Source organism: Thamnophis elegans, chromosome 13 (assembly GCF_009769535.1).
Source record: "Thamnophis elegans isolate rThaEle1 chromosome 13, rThaEle1.pri, whole genome shotgun sequence".
In the NCBI taxonomy this organism is placed as follows: domain Eukaryota; kingdom Metazoa; phylum Chordata; class Lepidosauria; order Squamata; family Colubridae; genus Thamnophis; species Thamnophis elegans.
In genome coordinates, this window is record NC_045553.1 from 21,305,235 (window position 1) to 21,323,970 (window position 18,736).

At 44.8% G+C, this 18,736-nt stretch overlaps 1 protein-coding gene across 1 annotated transcript in view; it reads right to left on the reverse strand.

Annotated features, from left to right (window-relative positions):
* Window positions 1-1,972: 1,972 nt before the first annotated feature.
* Window positions 1,973-18,736, reverse strand: part of GPAT2 (glycerol-3-phosphate acyltransferase 2, mitochondrial) — a 51,563-nt gene continuing 34,799 nt past the window's right edge. The window contains exons 15-20 of the mRNA XM_032228729.1: window positions 13,443-13,520; window positions 12,573-12,698; window positions 9,002-9,122; window positions 7,242-7,307; window positions 4,451-4,506; window positions 1,973-2,256 (exon numbers count right to left, since the gene is read on the reverse strand). Coding sequence (XP_032084620.1) covers window positions 2,143-2,256; window positions 4,451-4,506; window positions 7,242-7,307; window positions 9,002-9,122; window positions 12,573-12,698; window positions 13,443-13,520 — 561 coding nt within the window. The 3' untranslated portion in view covers window positions 1,973-2,142. The remainder of the gene's footprint in view (window positions 2,257-4,450; window positions 4,507-7,241; window positions 7,308-9,001; window positions 9,123-12,572; window positions 12,699-13,442; window positions 13,521-18,736) is intronic.

The following is an 18,736-nucleotide window of genomic DNA, read 5'->3' on the forward strand; positions in this document are numbered from 1 at the left end:
GGGCCACCAGGTTGATGCTGGGCCAGACAGACTACAATCTCTAATCCAAATGTCTTTGCAAGACAAGATACCTCTTGCCTGCGTCACCTGAATTTGTAGGTTCCTATTTCTGGGACATTTCAAACCAGAGTGTATATATAATCCAGCGGTGGGATTCATTTTTTTTACTACTGGTTCTGTGGGCGTGGCTTGGTGGGCGTGGCAGGGGAAGGATGCTGCAAAGTCCCCATTCCCTCCCCACTCCAGGGGAAGGATACTGCAAAATCCCCATCCCCTCCCTACTCCAGGGGAAGGATACTGCAAAATCTCCATTCCCTCCCCACTCCAGGGGAAGGATAAGAATACTGCAAAATCCCCATTCCCTCCCGATCAGCTGGGACTCGGAAAATAGATGGGGGCAGGGCCAGTCAGAGGTGTTATTTGCTGGTTCTCCGAACTACTCAAATTTTCCGCTACCAGTTCTCCAGAACCCGTCAGAACCATCTGAAGCCTACCTGCCCATGATCCCCTTTTGCAACCTTCTGACAAGCCATGGGGAGGCCAGATTTATTTAACAACCCCATTACTAACCTAACAGCTGCAGAAGTTCATTTAACGAATGGGGTGAGAAAAATTGTAAAATGGGGCAAAAACCATTTAACAAATTTCTCACTTAGCAAAATGTTGAGGATTACCTGCACTACATATGTTCCAAAGTAGCTTTCCCATCACAAATGGAAGTTTTTCAGCTGCAGTTGTTTTATTTATTTGCATAGCTAGCTTGCTTAATAAAACCAGTATATGGAAACTCTTAAGACCACCTTGACGCCATACCTTGCAACAGTGGTGAAATTCAATTTTTTTTCCTACAGGTTCTGTGGGCGTAGCAGGGGAAGGATGCTGCAAAATCTCCATTCCCTCCCCATTTATACCCCTCAGACAGGGTCCGCAACTTGGGAGTCCTCCTGGATCCACAGCTGAGTTTTGACCACCATTTGTCGGCTGTGACCAGGGGGGCATTTGCCCAGGTTCGCCTGGTGCGCCAGTTGCGGCCCTACCTGAACCGGGAGGCTCTCACAACAGTCACTCGAGCCCTTGTGATCTCTAGGCTGGAATACTGCAATGTGCTCTACATGGGGCTGCCCTTGAAGAGCATCCGACGACTTCAGCTAGTTCAGAACGCGGCCGCGCGAGTGATCATGGGCGCACCACGGTTCGCCCATATAACACCGATCCTCCGTGAGCTGCGCTGGCTACCTGTCGATCGTCGGGTGCACTTCAAGGTTTTACTTACCACCTATAAAGCGCTCCATGGTAGTGGATCTGGCTATCTGAGAGACCGCCTCCTGCCAATTACCTCCCTGCGTCCCATCAGATCGCACAGAGTAGGCCTCCTCCGAATTCCATCCGCCAGTCAGTGCCGACTGGCGACTACGCGGAGGAGAGCCTTCTCAGTTGCAGCTCCGACACTATGGAACAACCTCCCCGTGGAGATCCGTACCCTCACCACAGTCCAGGCCTTCTGCACAGCCCTCAAGATCTGGCTATCCCGTCAGGCCTGGGGATAGGATTACTCTCACCCCGCCCGAATGTTGAGTGAATGTTGTGTTTTTATGGTTAATTTCTTTTATTCACGTTTCTTTTTCTTTTTAAGTCTTGTCTTGCACTCCCTTCCCTTCATTGTTGTAAGCCGCCCTGAGTCCCCTCAGGGAAAAGGGCGGCATATAAATGTTTAATAAAATCCAAAAATCCAAAATCCCACTCTGGGGCCAGTCAGAAGTGGCATTTGCCGGTTCTCCAAACTACTCAAACTTTCCGCTAGCAGTTCTCCAGAACCTGTGAGAAACTTCTGGATTTCACCCCTGCCTTGCAACGTTTTTAAAAAAAAGAACGCCTTCCTTCCTGCTGATTGCTTCTTGTTTCATAAATGGAATCTTTTGGGTAAACGGTCCATAATACAAACCACATCACGCTTCGGTGTTAATTGCTTTTATTAACCTAACTGGCCTCGTTGCCTTGCTCAAAATTTCCCCTTCCTGGAAAACAACATTTCAAAAGTAGAACACAAACAAAACAAGACTCCAAACAGACTGGTGGGGGATAATTCTTAGCCAGATCCCTGAATCGTTCTGCCTGTTAAAGGAAGACGGATCAAAAAAGGAGCTAGTAGATAAATTGATGGATGAATTTCTCCAGTTTTTTTTGGTTTTCTCGGGCAGCGAAAGTTTCGGACAGATGGAGAAGAGCTTCCTTGTCTTCCGTTACTTCCTTGAACACCTGAAAGAGAAATCAAGTAAGAATCCTTTTTCCTTACAGAGCAGATCAACACTTAACACTTCATACGATCTTGATTCTATCCCTCTGTTAATGCAGCCTAGGATTGCATTGGCTTTTTTGGCAGCTGCTGCATACGGCTGGCTTATATTTAAGTGATCATCCACCAGGACTCCAAGATCCATCTCAGTTACTACTGAGCCAGGTGCCACATATACTGTACCTGTGCATTTGTTTTTCTTGCCTAAATGTAGTATACCTTACTTTTTAGATAGCACCCAATATGCAAATCTGTTCAGATCCTTCTACATCTTAAGCCTATCTTCTGGAATGTTGGCTATTCCTGCCAGCTTGGTACAACTCATCTGCAAATTTGATGAGTTCCCCATCTATTCCCTTGTCCAAGTTATTGATGAAGATGTTGAAGAGTTCTGGGCCCAAAACAGAGCCTTGGGGTACTCCACTGCATACTTCCCTCCATGTAGATACAATTCCATTGAGGACTACATGTTGAGTGCGGTTGGTCAGCCAGTTACAAATCCATCTGGTGGTGATGCTGCCTAATACACATTTTTCTACTTTATCTAGTAGTAGATTATGGTCTACCTTATCAAATGCCTTACTGAAGTCCAAGTAATTTATATCGACAGCATTCCTCTGGTCCACTAACTTTGTCACTTTGTCAAAAAAGTTGTCACTTATACAGGTCTTCCCTAATCAGCATTCATTAATCCATTTATGGCAGCCAATGGAGTTTTTGCAATTATTTGACATGCAGGAGAAGAGTGGGCTACTTACCTTGAAGGAGGAATGTAAGAATGGTTCAGTGAACAGCCATTCAATCCAAGGAAGGAAGATTGAGTGACAGAGAAGGTCAAGGTAACCCTGCCTCAATTTTCTTTGGTATAAGAGGTGTGTCAGAGCATATTCATGAAGTGGAACAGGGCATAGCAACAAGGTCAGCCAATGGGAGCTTTGGAGCCTGGGCGTGGCTTAGCTCTGTAGCTCTGAGTCTGTGCAAAAGCTAAGAACTAGTTTTACTGGTCTGCTTCTGAACTGAAACTGAAGCCAATCCCTCTTCTACCACGTTGGAAGAACCACTCTTGATATTGTATATATGTCTCATGTGTTATGTTATATATAAAGAGAAGTTAATGAATCCTGCTCAATCAGTTACCTGTGTGTGCTTTCTGGATTTGATTTCTGCAACAAACTCTGACAAGAGGCGGAAGAAAATTCAGGTAAGCTTTTAAGATTTTTACCCTGCATCAATAGAGTAGAGTTCCAGTGTGGTATCTAATTCTTGCCTTGGCCTAACCTGAAAGGTTCACCCACATTTTGCACCAGGATGGAGATGATACAGGTGTGGTGTTTTCCTGTCTTCCAAAGGTTGGGTCTTCTCCCTAGCATTAGTTCCACAATTATGGCACAGTCTGCTTTAAAACTCCCTTTTTACGATTCTCTAATCCATTAATTCAGAGTAGAGTCAGGGCGACTGGATGGACTAAAAAAAAGCAGCTAAAAACCAGGACAGTGCCCCCTTAGCACTATTAGCAGGGGAAGAAGGAAGGAAGGAAGGAAGGAATAGCAATAGCACTTATTATATACCACTTCACAGTGCTTTACAGCTCTCTTTAAGTGGTTTACAGAGTCAGCATGTTGCTCCCAACAATCTGGGTCCTCATTTCACCCTCCTTGGAAGGACGGAAGGCTGAGTCAACCTTGAGCCAGTAAGAATTGAACTATTTGCAGTTGGCAGAATGCAATACTGCATTCTAATAGGAAGGAAGAAAGGGAGGGAGAAAGGAAGGAATAGCAATAGCACTTAGACTTATATACCGCTTCCCAGTCCTCTCTAAGCGGTTTACAGAGTCAGCCTCTTGCCCCCAACAATCTGGGTCCTCATTTGACCCACCTCAGAAGGATGGAAGTCTGAGTCAACCTCACCATGTCTGAGTCACCATGTCCTTGGTGATGAAATATCAGTGGATTGGGGGGGGGGGATTAAAGAGCCCTCCCCTTTATGTATGTCTCATCCTAAAACCTAATCTGTCCTCCCAGTGCTGGTACTTTTAAGAGAGAGAAAAAACATTTAATTTCTGAAAAGCTTCATGTTGGACTTCTGAACCTTAACTGTAAGGGTGTTTTTTTTTGGGGGGGGGGAATCTGGAGGACCTTAAGAGGGTGAGGTTCTTACCCCTAATTCTTTGCAGATGCGAACGGCAGTGTCGGTCAAGCTCCTGTTGGCACATTCTGAAAGGAAGCAAAAATAAATAAATTGCAGAACATGATTTGGAGGCATCTTTAATTCTCAAAATTCAAGCTTTAATATTTTAATTCTCAGAATTAAAGATCTTTTTCTGAACTCTGTCCAGATCTCGGATAAGGGAGACCATCCACCCAAAGGGAGTCAACCATCATGAGACATTTCTACTCTTGTTTTTAAAATTCCTGCTGATCCCCAGCATTGACCCTATTTTTAACCAAGCTAGGGTACCCCGGTCAAGTTACTCTCTTTCCTATTTTATGACCAGGTCAAAGAAAACAATGGACGGCTGTCACCTTGATAAGGTTAAATTCAGGACCAGCAGGCCCAAAAGTTCATTGGTCAGTTCAGCAGCCTTCTTAACTGCCCTTCCACTTTGACCTTGAGCCATCACTTTTCCTTGTCAAAAGTTTATTTTTATTCTGTTATGTATCATTACAGATATACATTCACATAGTTCTTGTTCTTATTTATCTTAATCACTTTTACATATTTGTTTTTCCATATAAAAGGTTAAAATACACATTCTCGGTTGCCTTGCTTGCCATCTCATACACCTATTTTGTATTGTTACCACCCTATTTTTTTCTTTTCACCCTCCCTCCCTTCTCTACTTACTTCCTTCCTCTTCTCATTTCTTTTTCCTACTTCCCTTATCTCTCCCCACTCCTCTCTTCCTCTTCCCCCTCCTGCCCTCTCTCCTTCTTTCTATCCCTTCCAGCCTTCCTCTCCTTTCCTCCTCTCTTCCTTTCCTTTTCTTTTTATTGTGGTTATTTCTTTTCAACTCTGAACTGGTGTATTTTCAGGATGGTATTCCGGCAAACCCTGTTATAATTTTATGCTTATCCTTACCTTTCCCCTTTTCTTCATTTATCATATCCTAATTATTTTTTCTCTAGATCTCATTCTTGAACATATACTGATATATTAATACTTTCTTTTCTATTTTTCCCATTCTTCCCCCTCCCCTTTTCCACTCAACAGTGTCTTGACTGGGTTCTATCTCTCTTGCTTTCTTTTCTAGATTCCTTTCTCTAACCAATCGTAAAATCTTCCCTATGTCTAGAAGTGCACCGATTCCTCTTTCATCTCTCCGTTGGAGCCATCTCTGACCTTCTTCCTGTAGCAAAGGCTGATTTTTTATGAACTGGGCAGGGAGTTTACATTGTTTACGAAGGACCATTAAAAATGAAAGGATGTCACTGGCGACTGTGTGTCCAGCTGTGTGATGACGAGGCCGATTGTCAAATAAAAAATATCTAGAGGAACAAGCAGTTCTCCATTTATGACCACAATTTTGAGCCCAAAATGTCTGTTGCTAAGCAAGGCAGTTAAGAGAGTTTTGCTCCATTCTATGACCTTTTTTTGCCACAACTGTTAAGTGAACCATCTGGTCATTAACCAAAGTTGAGTTTGCTTATTGGAAGGACACAAATGGTGACCACGGGATACCGCAACCATCATAAATACAAACCAGTTGCCAAGCCCCTCAATTTTGATCATGCAGCACCCTACCCCCGGGATGCTGGAACGGTCACAAGTGTGAAAAGCGGTCATAAGTCACTTCTTTTTTCAGTGCAGATTTAACTTCGGTCACGAAACAAATGGTTTGAAGTCGAGGTCTTCCTACAATGCATGACTGAAGACCATGAGCAGTTGCCAAAGACCCCAAAACAGAGGCTTAGAACCCAGAGTCAAAGTTCCCCCCTCTTTTTCATGACTGCATGTTGGCTGCTTGCCAACTGGTCACCATTTCTGGCCATTTGCAGCATTCAATAGAACCAGCATTTATACTAGTCAGCAGATTAACAGAGCTGGAAGGGACCATGTAGATCATCTAGTCCAACCTCCTCGCCCAAGCAGGAGACCCTACACTATTTCTGACAGATGGCAGTCCAGTCTCTTCTTGAAAGCCTCCAGGGATAAAGCTCTCACAACTTCCGAAGGCAACTTCTGTTCCATTGGTTCACTGTTCTCACTGTGGGGTAATTCCAGGTTGAATCTCTCCTTGGTCAGTTTACATCCATTACTCCTTCTCTTGCCTTCAAAGGTGCTTTGGACAATAGCTTGACTCCCTCCTCTCTGGGGAAGCCCCTCAAGTATTGGAAGATGCTCTCCTGTCTCCCCTGGTCCTTCTCTTCACTAGACTAGCCATGCCCAGTTCCAGCAACTGTTCATTGTCTGTTTTAGCCTCCAGTCCCCTCATCATCCCGGTTGCTCTTCTCTGCACTTTCTAGAGTCTCAACATCTTTTTTATAGTCTGGTGACCAAAACTGGATGCAGTTATTCCAGGTGTGGTCTTACTAAGGCTTTATAGAGTGGAATTTATTTTCGGTTTCTTGCAAAAAACAAAACAAAAAAAAAACATGTAGTCCACAGGTTTTCTTAACAACAATGACATTTGCTTTACGACTGCCACAAGGAAGATGGTAAAATCAGGGGCAGTCCCGTGATGACCCACTTAATGACTGGCACGACCACCGACTGTCATTCCAGGCTGAATTACGCTAGGAAGTTGAGGGCTACCTGTAGTCAAGGAATTCTGGGAGCTGAAGTCTTCAGAAAAGATTCCAGGGTTGCCCAGCTCTGGGTTAGAAGTGACACACTAAGAGCGACAAACATTTCTTGCTGGGATTGGCCCTTCTTAATGCAGGCCTCAAGTTTCTCACATCGATTTTACACTCCCAACGCCATGCTGGAGGATCTGGGCTTCCACACTCACCAAAAGAACCGTCCTCTCGTGCCAACCTCACCAAGTCCCTCTGCAGCTCCTCCATGAACCGAGATTCTAGAGAGAGAAGGGTGAGAAAAAAAAGAACTGCAGGAGGAATTCATTCATAATTCTCTGAGGTTTCAGACAACAAAGGAAGAGAAGTCAAGGAGACTTTTTGAAAGACAACACAATAGAATAGAATAGTGTGTATGTGTATTTTACATGTTTGTTAATAATAATAAAAAATTAAAATAAAAAAAGAATAGAATAAGAATAGAATAAAGAATAGAATAGAATGAAATAAAATAGAGAATAGAATAGAATAGAGAATAGAATAGAATATGTAGTGAATAGAATAGGAAATAGAATAGAATAAGGAATAGAATAGAATAGAATAGAATAGGAAGTAATGAAATAGAATAGAATAGAAGAGAGGAGAGATAGAGAACAGAATAGAGAGGAGAGGTAGAATAGAATAGAAACTTTATTGTCACTTTGAATGTACACTAATTGGTATGCATTAAAATGAAATCTCAACTGTATACAGCTCTCAAAGGAAACCACCTCCAATGTACACTACATAAACATGACAGAATAAATGAATATGTATATATCCACATATATTAGCTGTGGTGGTGCAGTGGTTAGAATGCTGTACTGCAAGCTACTTTTGCTGACTGCCAGCTGCCTGCAATTTGGCACTTCAAATCCTACCACGCTCAAGGTTGACTCAGCTTCCCATCCTTCCGAGGTGGGTCAAATGACCCAGATTGTTGGGGGATAATAGGCTGACTCTGTTAAACTGCTTAGAGGGCTGTAAAAGCACTCTGAAGCGGTATAAGTCTGTGCTATTGCTATTCCCTCCCTCCCTCCCTCCCTGTGGTTAGAAGGCAGTATTGAAGGCTAACTGCAATAGCCAGCAGTTCGATCCTGACTGGCTCAAGGTTAACTCAGCCTTCCATCCTTCTGAGTTGGTAAAACAAGGACCAAGATTGCTGTGCAAGGGGTGGATGGGATGCTAACTCTGTAAACTGCTTAGGGCTGCAAAACACTGTAAAACGGTATATAGGTCTTGCTATTTTCCTTCCTTCTTTCCTTCCCTCCTTCCAGCCCTCTCTCTCAGTGGTTAGAAGGCAGTATGGAAGGCTGGCACTGCCCACTGCCAGCAGTTTGATCCTATCTGGCTCAGGGTTGACTCAGCCTTCTGTCCTTCCTGAAGTTGGTAAAATGAGGACCCAGATTGTTGGGGGGCAAGAGGCTGACTCTGTAAACCGCTTAGAGAGGGCTGTAACCATTGTAAAGCGGTATATAAGTCTAAGGGCTATTGCTATATTATATGACACTGAGAAACATCATCTATTTTGGATGTATTGTGTATATGGTGAGAAAAACGAATCTTGCGAGTGAGACCCCCCCTCGTTCTAATGGGACTTTGCTGGTGTCTCTCCCAATCTGGAACTGTTTTACTTGCCTTCCCTGTTGCCCCCCAAAAGGGCTGGCTGTGGATCAGAGGCAAACAAGACTTTGGGCCAGTGGAAGCCCCTGATGTCCTCTTATGGCAAAGGCCTTCCAGAGCTGGCAATGCCCACCTGTCCTTCAGGTACACAGACAGCTACTCAAAGCTTCAGAAGTCATCTCCACACCCAAGTGTTAAAACCTTCCCCAAAGGCCGCCCCTCACCCCCCCCACCCCTCCCAACCCCTTTCCTGGTGAAAATTATGGCTGCCACCCCCCCCCCCAAGCAGAGGACCCCAAGGTGTGAGGCCCACCTGGCTGAGGGAAATCCTGCTCTTGGAGGAAGATGATGGCCCTCTCCAGCGTCTTCAGCGGAGGGCCGAGGAGGCCACAAAGGAACACAAAGAGGTTGGAGCAGCTTTCCGAATGACTTACCTAAGAGAGGGGGGAAAATTTGATCTCTGATCTGCAGATATTTGTCTGGTCCAGAAGCAAAAGATGGAAACTTTATCAGGGGGAGAGTCAATCTGAAATTAAGGAGGAATTTCTGACTGTGAGGACAATTAATCAGTGGAATGGCTTGCCACCAGAAGTAGTGGGTGCTTCATCACTGGGCGGTTTTAAGAAGAGACTGGTAATCATTTTTTTCCAGGACGGAATAAGGTCTCCCGCCTTCAGCAGAGGGTGGATTAAATGACCCCCAAGGTCTCTTCCAGCCCCATGGTTCTACAGTAGGGGACTGGAGGCTCAAACATATGAAGAACAGTTGCAGGAACTGGGTAGGTCTAGTTTAATGGAAAGAAGGACTAGGGGAAACATGATAGCAGTCTTCCAATATCTGAGGGGTTGCCACAAAGAAGAGGGAGTCAAGCTATTCTCCAAAGCACCTGAAGGCAGAACAAGAAGCAATGGGTGGAAACTAATCAAGGAGAGAAACAACTTAGAACTAAGGAGAAATTTCCTGACAGTTAGAAAAATGAATCAGTGGAACAACTTCCCTCCAGAAGTTGTAGGTGCTCCAACACTGGAAGTTTTAAGAAGATGTTGGATAGCCATTTGTCTGAAATGGTGTAGGGTTTCCTGCTTAGGCAGAGGGTTGGACTAGAAGACCTCCAAGGTCTCTTCCAACTCTGCTATTGTATTCTATTCTGTCCTGTCCTATCCTATTCTTCATTCCAATATCTATTCTATTTTGTTCTGTTCTACTCTACTCAAGGTTTCAAGAAGGCGGCAACAGTGAGCTGTGGAAGTTCTGTGCCTCCTTTAAGGGATGCCTCTCTGCCTTTTGCTTCCCAGAAGGTGGCACTGTCAACTCAGAATCTTGGGAAGCTGCTGGGTGTGCCAGGAAAGGCAGATGCTGGGGCAGGAAAGCTTGGCAGCTCCCCCTAGTTCAGCCCCAGCCCCTTAATTACAGAGAGCTTTGCTCCCTTGTGAAAAGAGGGGAGGAGGTTTCAAAACAGCAGCCCACACGGCTGGCATTTAAAGAGACAGGTTGCCAGCTCGGGAAGCCTCATGCGTACGCCAAGGAACAAAAGGAAGGGGAACTGATACGATAATTTGATGTTCTTTTTACAATGGGGATGAGGAAGAAGCCTTCAAGGACCAGGGGAGGGTGAGCTTTCCTCCTTCCTTCCCACAACTGGGAAAGAGACTTGCTGGAAGTGTGACAGCCGCGTCCTTGGCATGCACGTCCAAGAGGGATGTTGGGCACTGCTCTTTCCAACAGGAGAGAAAAGGCCCGTGAAAGGCCCATTCTCCAGTTACAGGGATCCACAGAGAAAATGTCCCAATGGCGCTTTTCTTGCAGGGGAGGTGGGATTCAAAAATTGCAGCAACCCTGTTGCTGGGTGGTGGGGCCATGGTGGGTGTGGCATAATTTGTAATTTTAATAGATTTGTATGCCGCCCAATCCCGAAGGACTCTGGGCAGCTTACATAAAACAGTTTAAAAATATTAAAAAGAGTTTAAAATACAAACAGAAATAGATTAAAAGAGACACAACATACACTCGATTATAATGGGGCTGAAGTCCAATCAAAGATCAGCAGCCCCAGGCCTGCCAGAACAGCCAGTTGGCCTCCTGCACTACATCGGGGCCGGGGCAGGGATGGGACATTTTCGCCTTCCCCGGGCTTTGGAGCAGTGGTGGGTTCCTTCTGGTTTGGACCGGTTCAGCTGAACCAGTGGTAGTTTTGAGGCCTGGGCTACTGGAACTGGCCTGCTGCGCTCCTGAACTGGTTCTCCAGATGGCACCATAGGCACCGCCATCTTGTTTTTTGCTTCTGTGCATGCACAGAACATTTTTTTATTGTAGTTCGCATGCACTACAATGTAGTGACTGCCGGAACCCACCCCTGCTCCGAAGGCATTCCTCAAGCCTCCGGGAGGGCGAAAACAGCTTCCCCCGGGCTTCGGAGGCTGGAAACAGGCCCATTTCTGTACTTCTGGAACCTCCTGGAGGCCCATTTACCCCCCTCCCCAAGCCTCCGCATGAGGCCTGCACTTATCTGGCATGATGAATGGGCTACGTGGAGTCTCCTGGGAGGGGAGGGGTGGGCATGGCCACCAGGGCTGGCATTTGAGAGTTTGCAGAACTGGGCAGAATCCTAGCTGGAGGATCGCCCGAACCTGTATGAATCTCCCAGCAGCCTTCTTGGCTTTGTCCTTGAAAAACATTTTCCTTCTCATCCAAGAAGCTTCTTCCGTTCTCAGCAAATGTATGAGAAAGTTTGCAGCCTAACCCAAACATCTCAGAGCTCTCAAAACACTATTCTGGGCAACTTATTCATTGGCTGAAGATGGACTGGAAAAGGGGAGGGCTGGGATCAGAGAGGATCTTGTGTTATCTTCTTTGCATGGAAAAATCAGTTCTAGCCTGTTCAGAGGTGGTTCCTACCGGTTTGGCCGAGTAGGTAGTAACTCGGCCGGCCACACCTCCGAACCAGTTCTATCTTGTTTTTTGCTTCTGTGCATGCGCAGAAGCCATTCTTTTACTACTGCGCATGCATGCATAGTGCACATCAAGTGTGCGCGTGAAGTCCACGCGCACACACAGTGCACCCCTGAATGAACCGACAGTAACAGAAGCGGGAACGCACCCCTGAGCCTCATCCTACCGCAGCCAGCATCTTTTTATGCAGAGGTGGGCTGCGAACCGGTAGTAGCGGCTGCGGGAGGCTCAGAAGTGTTGCACGCACACCCAAACCAGTAGTGAAAATAATTAGCAACCCACTTCTGCTTTTATCCCATCAACCAAATGGGAGTCGAGGGATTCAGACTGGGGCAGGTCTGATAGCATGCTTCCTCCTGCTTTCCCCTCTTTGCATACCCTCCTCCCTTCATTCTTTCCACCTCCATCAGCACAGATTCCATTCATCCATGCTGTTCTGAAAGGGTAACATCCTGGATGGGCTTCAAAAATTTTAGCAAGGGGTTCTCTGTCTGGTTCTGAGTGGGCGTGACCATGGTGGGCATGGCCTAGTTGGCCTCCTGCACCACAGGGTTTGGTTTTTTTTTTGCCCTCCCTGGGCTATGGAAGTTTTCCTCGAGCCTCCGGGAGGGTGAAAACAGCGTCCCCAGGCTCCCAAGGCCCCCTGGGGCATTTCCAGCCTTCCCAAGCTTCTGGTAGGCCCGTTTTTTTTTTTAGAGGGTCTCCCGAACCCCTGGAAATATTTCACTTAGGCTCGTAATATTTTTCAGGCTGCCTGCACAATCTGCCAGCGGGTATGCAAGACTCTTATCAAGGCCGCTTGGGTCCATGCCTTGCTCCCTATCCTACCGACACAAAGATCTATCAAGAACCTCCAAGTGAGGTCAGTAGATGAGCACAGAGAAGAAGGATCAATTCCCCCCCTTCCCCAACCACTGAGCACAGAATATCTGTACTTTGAAGCACTGCTTCTCAGCTTCCTCGCGGCCCTCAACCTCGACAAAATCTTCTGTTGCCTTCCACAGAAACTTCTCGGCAAAGCCTTTCTGAGTTGTGTCACACACGAAGCAATCGCTGGGCACCTATAGGAGGCAAAGGAAGAGGGGCACCCATCAGCTCCAGGCAACGGGAAAGGAGGGGAGCCCTGGAAGAAAACCATGGGTCCAACTGAACCATTCTGAGTCTCAAGTACCCCAACAAGAGAGGTTATCTGTTGTGGCCTGCAAGCGGCCACTGGAGCTGGCAGCAGATTCGGACAATGAGGATGTTGAGGAGGAACATGGGCCAGTCCTGGAGTCTGGGGAAGGCTCTGATGAGGGCTCTGTGTTGGAGGCAGAGAGGGGGCCAGGGCCATATGCAAGTTATCAGCTGCCTTCAGAGTCAGACATCAGTGGGGCAGAAGAAGTAGTGGAGCCTGTTCCCAGTGTGTGCATGCGCAGAGTTGCCAGAAGAAGGGAACAGCTAAACAATAGGGGTCGACTTGGGAGTAAGGCCACAGATGGACGGTGAATGGCCCCTCCCAGAGGAAATAAAAGAGGAGCAAAAGGGGAGTGGAGTTTGCAGGAGACCATTAGTTTGCTTAATTGGTTCGTGACTCTCTGAGGCTCCTTGCCAAGTTTTGCAGATACCAGCCTGGCAGCTCTCCAAGCCAGGTAAGGTCTGTGTCTATCTAGGAGGCCTGCTAGCACCAAAATGGGGGTCACGTGCGCATGCACAGGGGCGGAGCCTGCGGGGGGCATTATGGGTGTGAGCACGTGCGCTTTTGGACCTGAGGAAAAAAAGGTTTGCCACCTTTGGTAGGTGAAAGAGAGAAGAGAGTTCCTTACCTCCTCGGCCACCAACAGTCCAGACTCCACCAGCTTGTCCACAGCATGCTGACAATAATAATGCACAGACTGGCAAGGCTGGGAGAAAGCAGGGAAAGGCGTCAATGCCAACCTGAGCTGGCCAATGTACCCCCCTTGGCAGAGAATATACGATTCAAAAATCTTGGGCATCTCTGTGATCCTCAACTGATTTATTGCAATGCCTGCCATCTGTTAGTGTTAACTAAAAAAAAGACTACCATATACAATTAAGAGGGGTCAGCAAGATGCCCCTAAGATGTCCCCCCTAAAACTACAGAAGTGTGACTGTCTAAGAGGAAATAAAATATATGTGGGAGGTGCCTGAGCAACTTAATAGAACTACTGTTTATTGAAGCACTTGTAGGTTTATATGAGAATCTCTACAGACACTTAGCTACGCAATTTGGGATGGCAACCTTTGAATGGTGTGAAAGTGGGGATGGGTTTCCAGAGGGAAAAATGGCTGACTATAGGAACCATTTGCACCACTCGGTGACCCTGAGGACACAGATAAACCTCCAAATGGCCTCAACAACCCTCTAAAATGATGCAAATGACCAGCTGTCTGCAAGGAGTATTAATCCTTCCATCCCCCACCATCCAGTCAGAGCTGAAGAAGCTTCTGGGATGAGAAGCGAAACGTCTTCAAAAGAAAAAAAAAAGAATAGTTGGAATATACTAGCAAAATAAAGGGAATAGGAAATGAAATTAAATCATATTTGGGTTTGTGGAAATACCATCCTGAGAGAACAGAAATTGAGAGCTGAAAGAGACACCCACAACAGCAGAAAAAGAAAGGAAGAGAGGAGGATAGGAGTTGAGAGGAAGAGGAGGGAAGGAAGAAAGAGGTAAGGAGAGGAGTATGAGAGGGAGAGAAAGAGAAAGAGAAGGAGAAGGAGAAGAGGGTAGGAAGGGGAAGAGGAGTAGGGGAGAGGTATGGGAAGAAGGAAGGGAAAGGAGAAGAGGAAGGAAGAAAAAAGTAGAGAAGGGAGGGAAGGAGGAAAGAAAGGGAAAGTTAGGTGGTGTTACAACAGGCGGATGGGATGGTAAATAAAGCAACCCAAACTGTATATTATAACTCTTTAAATGGAATAATAAATACCCAAGAATGACACATGTAAAGAAGAAGAATAACTATGTGAATGTATACCTATAATTGTATGTAAGAGAATAAAAAATAAAAAACTTTTTAAAAGAAAAAGAAAAAAAGAACGAAGTCCAGAAAAAGCAGTTTTGGGACAACCAGGACCTGGAGGACTGAGAATTTCTACAGACGTTGCAATGATGGTTACTGATAATGCACCCGAATATGCGTTGTAAGTAATGAATAATCTACTTGCAAGTGAAGATACATATTCACAGGCAGTTTAAGAGCCATAGCTGGTGAGTCAAACCCCATTGGAGGCGTAGCCCAATGACTCAGAGCAGGCATCTTCCCCAAGAGGTTGTAGGTCATGGACACCCCTTTCTCTTAATTCCCAAAAGCTGCCTACTCATATTTAGCAGTAGCTCTGGGGCAAATCTAAATCTCTCCGCACTTTAAAAAGGCAAAACGTTTTCCGAGTTCTTTAGGAAGGATGCAAATGCAAAACACTTCCCTAAATTCTTTAAAAAAACAACTCACAGAACAGTAAAACGAGATTATTGCTTGCTGTTAGTTGCAAAGTCGTGTCCGACCCATCGTGACCCCATGGACAACATTCCTCCAGGCCTTCCTGTCCTCTACCATCCTCTGGAGTCCATTTAAGCTCACGCCGACTGCTTCGGTGACTCCATCCAGCCACCTCATTCTCTGCTGTCCCCTTCTTCTTTTGCCCTCCATAATTCCTAGCATTAGGCTCTTAGATAGATCTATCTATTCATCCATCATCTCTTCTATCTATCCATCCATCCATCCATCCATCCATCCATCCATCTTTGTTGTTGTTATTAGTTGCAAAGTTGTGTCTGACCCATCGTGACCCCATGGACAACGTTCCTCCAGGCCTTCCTATCCTCTACCATCCCCCGGAGTCCATTGAAGCTCACGCCGACTGCTTCAGTGACTCCATCCAGCCACCTCCTTCTCTGCTGTCCCCCTCTTCTTTTGCCCTCCACATTCCCAGCATTAGGCTCTTAGATAGATCTATCTATCCATCCATCATCTCTTCTATCTATCTATCCATCCATCCATCCATCCATCCATCCAACTATCTTTGTTGTTGTTAGGTGCAAAGTTGTGTCTGACCCATTGTGATCCCATGGACCATGTTCCTCCAGGCCTTCCTGTCCTCTACCATCCCCCGGAGTCCATTTAAGCTCATGCCAGCTATTTCAGTAACTCCATCCAGCCACCTCATTCCCTCTCCTCCCTTTCTTCTTTTGCCCTCCATCATTCCCAGCATGAGGCTCTTCTCCAGGGAATCTTTCCTTCTCATCAGGTGGTCAAAGGATTTGATTTTCTGGCCTTCTAAGTTATTGTTACACTTTCCCAGTTCCATTGGTCCCTTTTGCTCTACTCAAAAGGTTTCCCACCTTGGCAACTTTACAACGTGTGGACTTCCAACTCCCAGAATTCATCTGCAGGAAAAAGGGCAGCCAGCCCAGCCTTCCTGCCAGAATTTTTGGGAATTGAAATCCACAAGTTGTGAAGCCGTCAAATTTGGAGACCCCTTCCCTGAGGGACTGTATTCTCTTTTTAAAACTGCAGATGGAAGCAGATGACTATGACTCAGAATAAGAGTCCGTCAGTATATGTTGGGAGAGATGAAAAGGAACAAATACACAGTTGCAGGCATTTTGGCCTTGAAAAAAAATCTGCATTAGGATTATCCATCAGCCACTGCAAAATGAACTTAACTCTCAAGTTAAGTCCTCAACTTATAACCGTTTGTTCAGTGACCATTCAAAGTTAAATGGTACTTTAAAAAAGTGACTCACAGCTGCTTTTCATACAATCATTGCACATCCCCCTGGTTTTATATTTATCAACCAATGAATTTACTACTATAAAATTATTACAGAAATTGCAGAATCACAGAGGTGGAAGGAACTTTGGAGGTCTTCTAGTCCAACTTCTCTGCTCAAGCAGGAGACCCTACACCATTCCAGACACAAGTGGCTGTCAGTCTCTTCTTAAAAACCTCCAGTGATGGAGCACCTACAACTATTGAAGGCAACTTCTGTTCCACTGGTTAATTCTCCTTACTGTTAGGAAGTTTCTCCTTAATTCCAGGTTGTTTCCCTCCTCAATTAATTTCCCAGGAATGGAGATCAACATTAACCTTGGGGATGTAATTAAATTCTGAGATCAATCAGGAATCATAGAATCTTTGACTCAAAGTGCTGAAAGGGCCCTTGGAGGTCTTCTAGTCCAACCCCCTACTCAAGCAGGAGACCTTCTACCATTCCAGACAAGAGGCTGTCCAATCTTTTCTTTAAAAAAAACCTCCAGTGATGGAGCATCGCATTCCACAACTTTTGAATGCTTGCAAGCTCTGGCGAGATATCAGAGAATCTCTGCCAAAAAATAATCCATGTTGTCCTTCCTCTGAGTTGCAATTTTTATTTTTGAACAGCAGAATGGTCATTGACTCCTTAATGGGCTACATTCGCAGGACAACTTAAACCACGGAGTAACCAGGTTTCATAAAACAGGCTAATGGGTTCCCTTGTGGGGAATGATGGCTTTTGATGCAAATCCCCATGAAGTCAATGAAACTTCTCATTTACTGTTTTTTTCGGAGTATAAGACACACCTTCCCCCCCCCCAAAGAGGGTGAAAATTTGGGTGTGTCTTATACACTGAATATAGCCCCACCCACCGACAGGCCCCAACCCTTTGGCCTCTGCCTCCCAGCAATTTATCACTTTGCAGCAAACGGGGGGGGGGGGGGGAGGGAGGCTTGCAGAGGCTGCAATAGAGAAATTGTAAGTGAAACTTGCTGTTTGCTCTACATGGCAAACTGCTGGGAAGCAGATTTTTTTTTTCTTGTGCTAATCAGGCTGTTTGCTGCAAGGAGGTAAGTCAACAACTATAAATGTCTATAGAATGTTCAAATTATGAGACTTATTTTTTAAAGACTGCTTTATTATTATTCTAAAAAACTTAACAAAATGAAGAAACTTTTTAAAATAAATGCTTGATCTGAAGAGGCCCCATGCTATTGTTTTAAAAAGTGCTATTCTTTTAAATAGCAGAGAATAGCTATACTTCCAGAAAGCACATCAATTTTAACAGCATCTGCACAAGTATAGTCTAAAATATAACACTACAAACAGTGTATATTGTCTGTACTGTTCGTTGCAAGGAGGCAGATTGCTGGGAGACAGAGGCAGATATTTCCCCTTGTTTTCCTCCCCAAATCTAGGTGTGTCTTATACTTCGGAGCATCTTATACTCCGAAAAATACGGTAAGTTGAGTCATGGCACATGGAACTTCTTCCCCTTTTTATTTGAATGTTTCACTGCTTATTTTAAAAAAACCTCTTCAATGCACATACAATGCTAAAAGGTATTAAAGAACCAGAAAAATCACTGAAATATATAGAACAGGAAGTAGAAGAGGAACTGAGAAAGAGAAAAACAAATGACGTTAACATGGGTGAAAACAAAGCTGAAAATAAAAACAGTCAGTTAATTCTACTGAGAGCTATAGAAACACAAAAAGAGGAGAGAGAGGAAAAAAGAAAATGCTATCCAAAAAAAAGAACAACTCAAAAATAAAGAGAGAAACAGTGGGAAGCAAAAAAAGAGAAATCCTAGGGAGGATTACTCAAACAATGCATAGGAGAATGATAAGGCAAATGCAGAAGAAAAGATATAATACATATGAAAGGGGGAGAAAGGAATTGATGAGTAGGGGATAGAAGGAGAAACAGAAAACTGATGAAAATAGAACATCAAAGAGAGCAAGAGATGAGTTAAAAGAAAATGGTTAGGAAAGGAGGAAGGGAAAGAAGATTATTAGTAGAAAATGAAATATGTTAATACTGCTAATGATATATAGTTAAACAAAGTAACATTGTTAATTGTGGATAACCAATTACGTAAAATGCATGTTATATTAAATTTGAATTTATTGAAATTTATGAATTTATATATGCTACCTATAGAAATTAGAATAACAAATGGAAAATGAAATGATAAATTTGGTATATTTTCTGAAAGGGCGAAAAATGCTATTGTCGATGTGTTAAGAAAAAGGTAAGTTTAAGATGGAAATATGGGAAGAAAATAATGGGGCTAAAATTGGAAATTGTAATGTGATGTGAAACAAATTATGTATATGAGA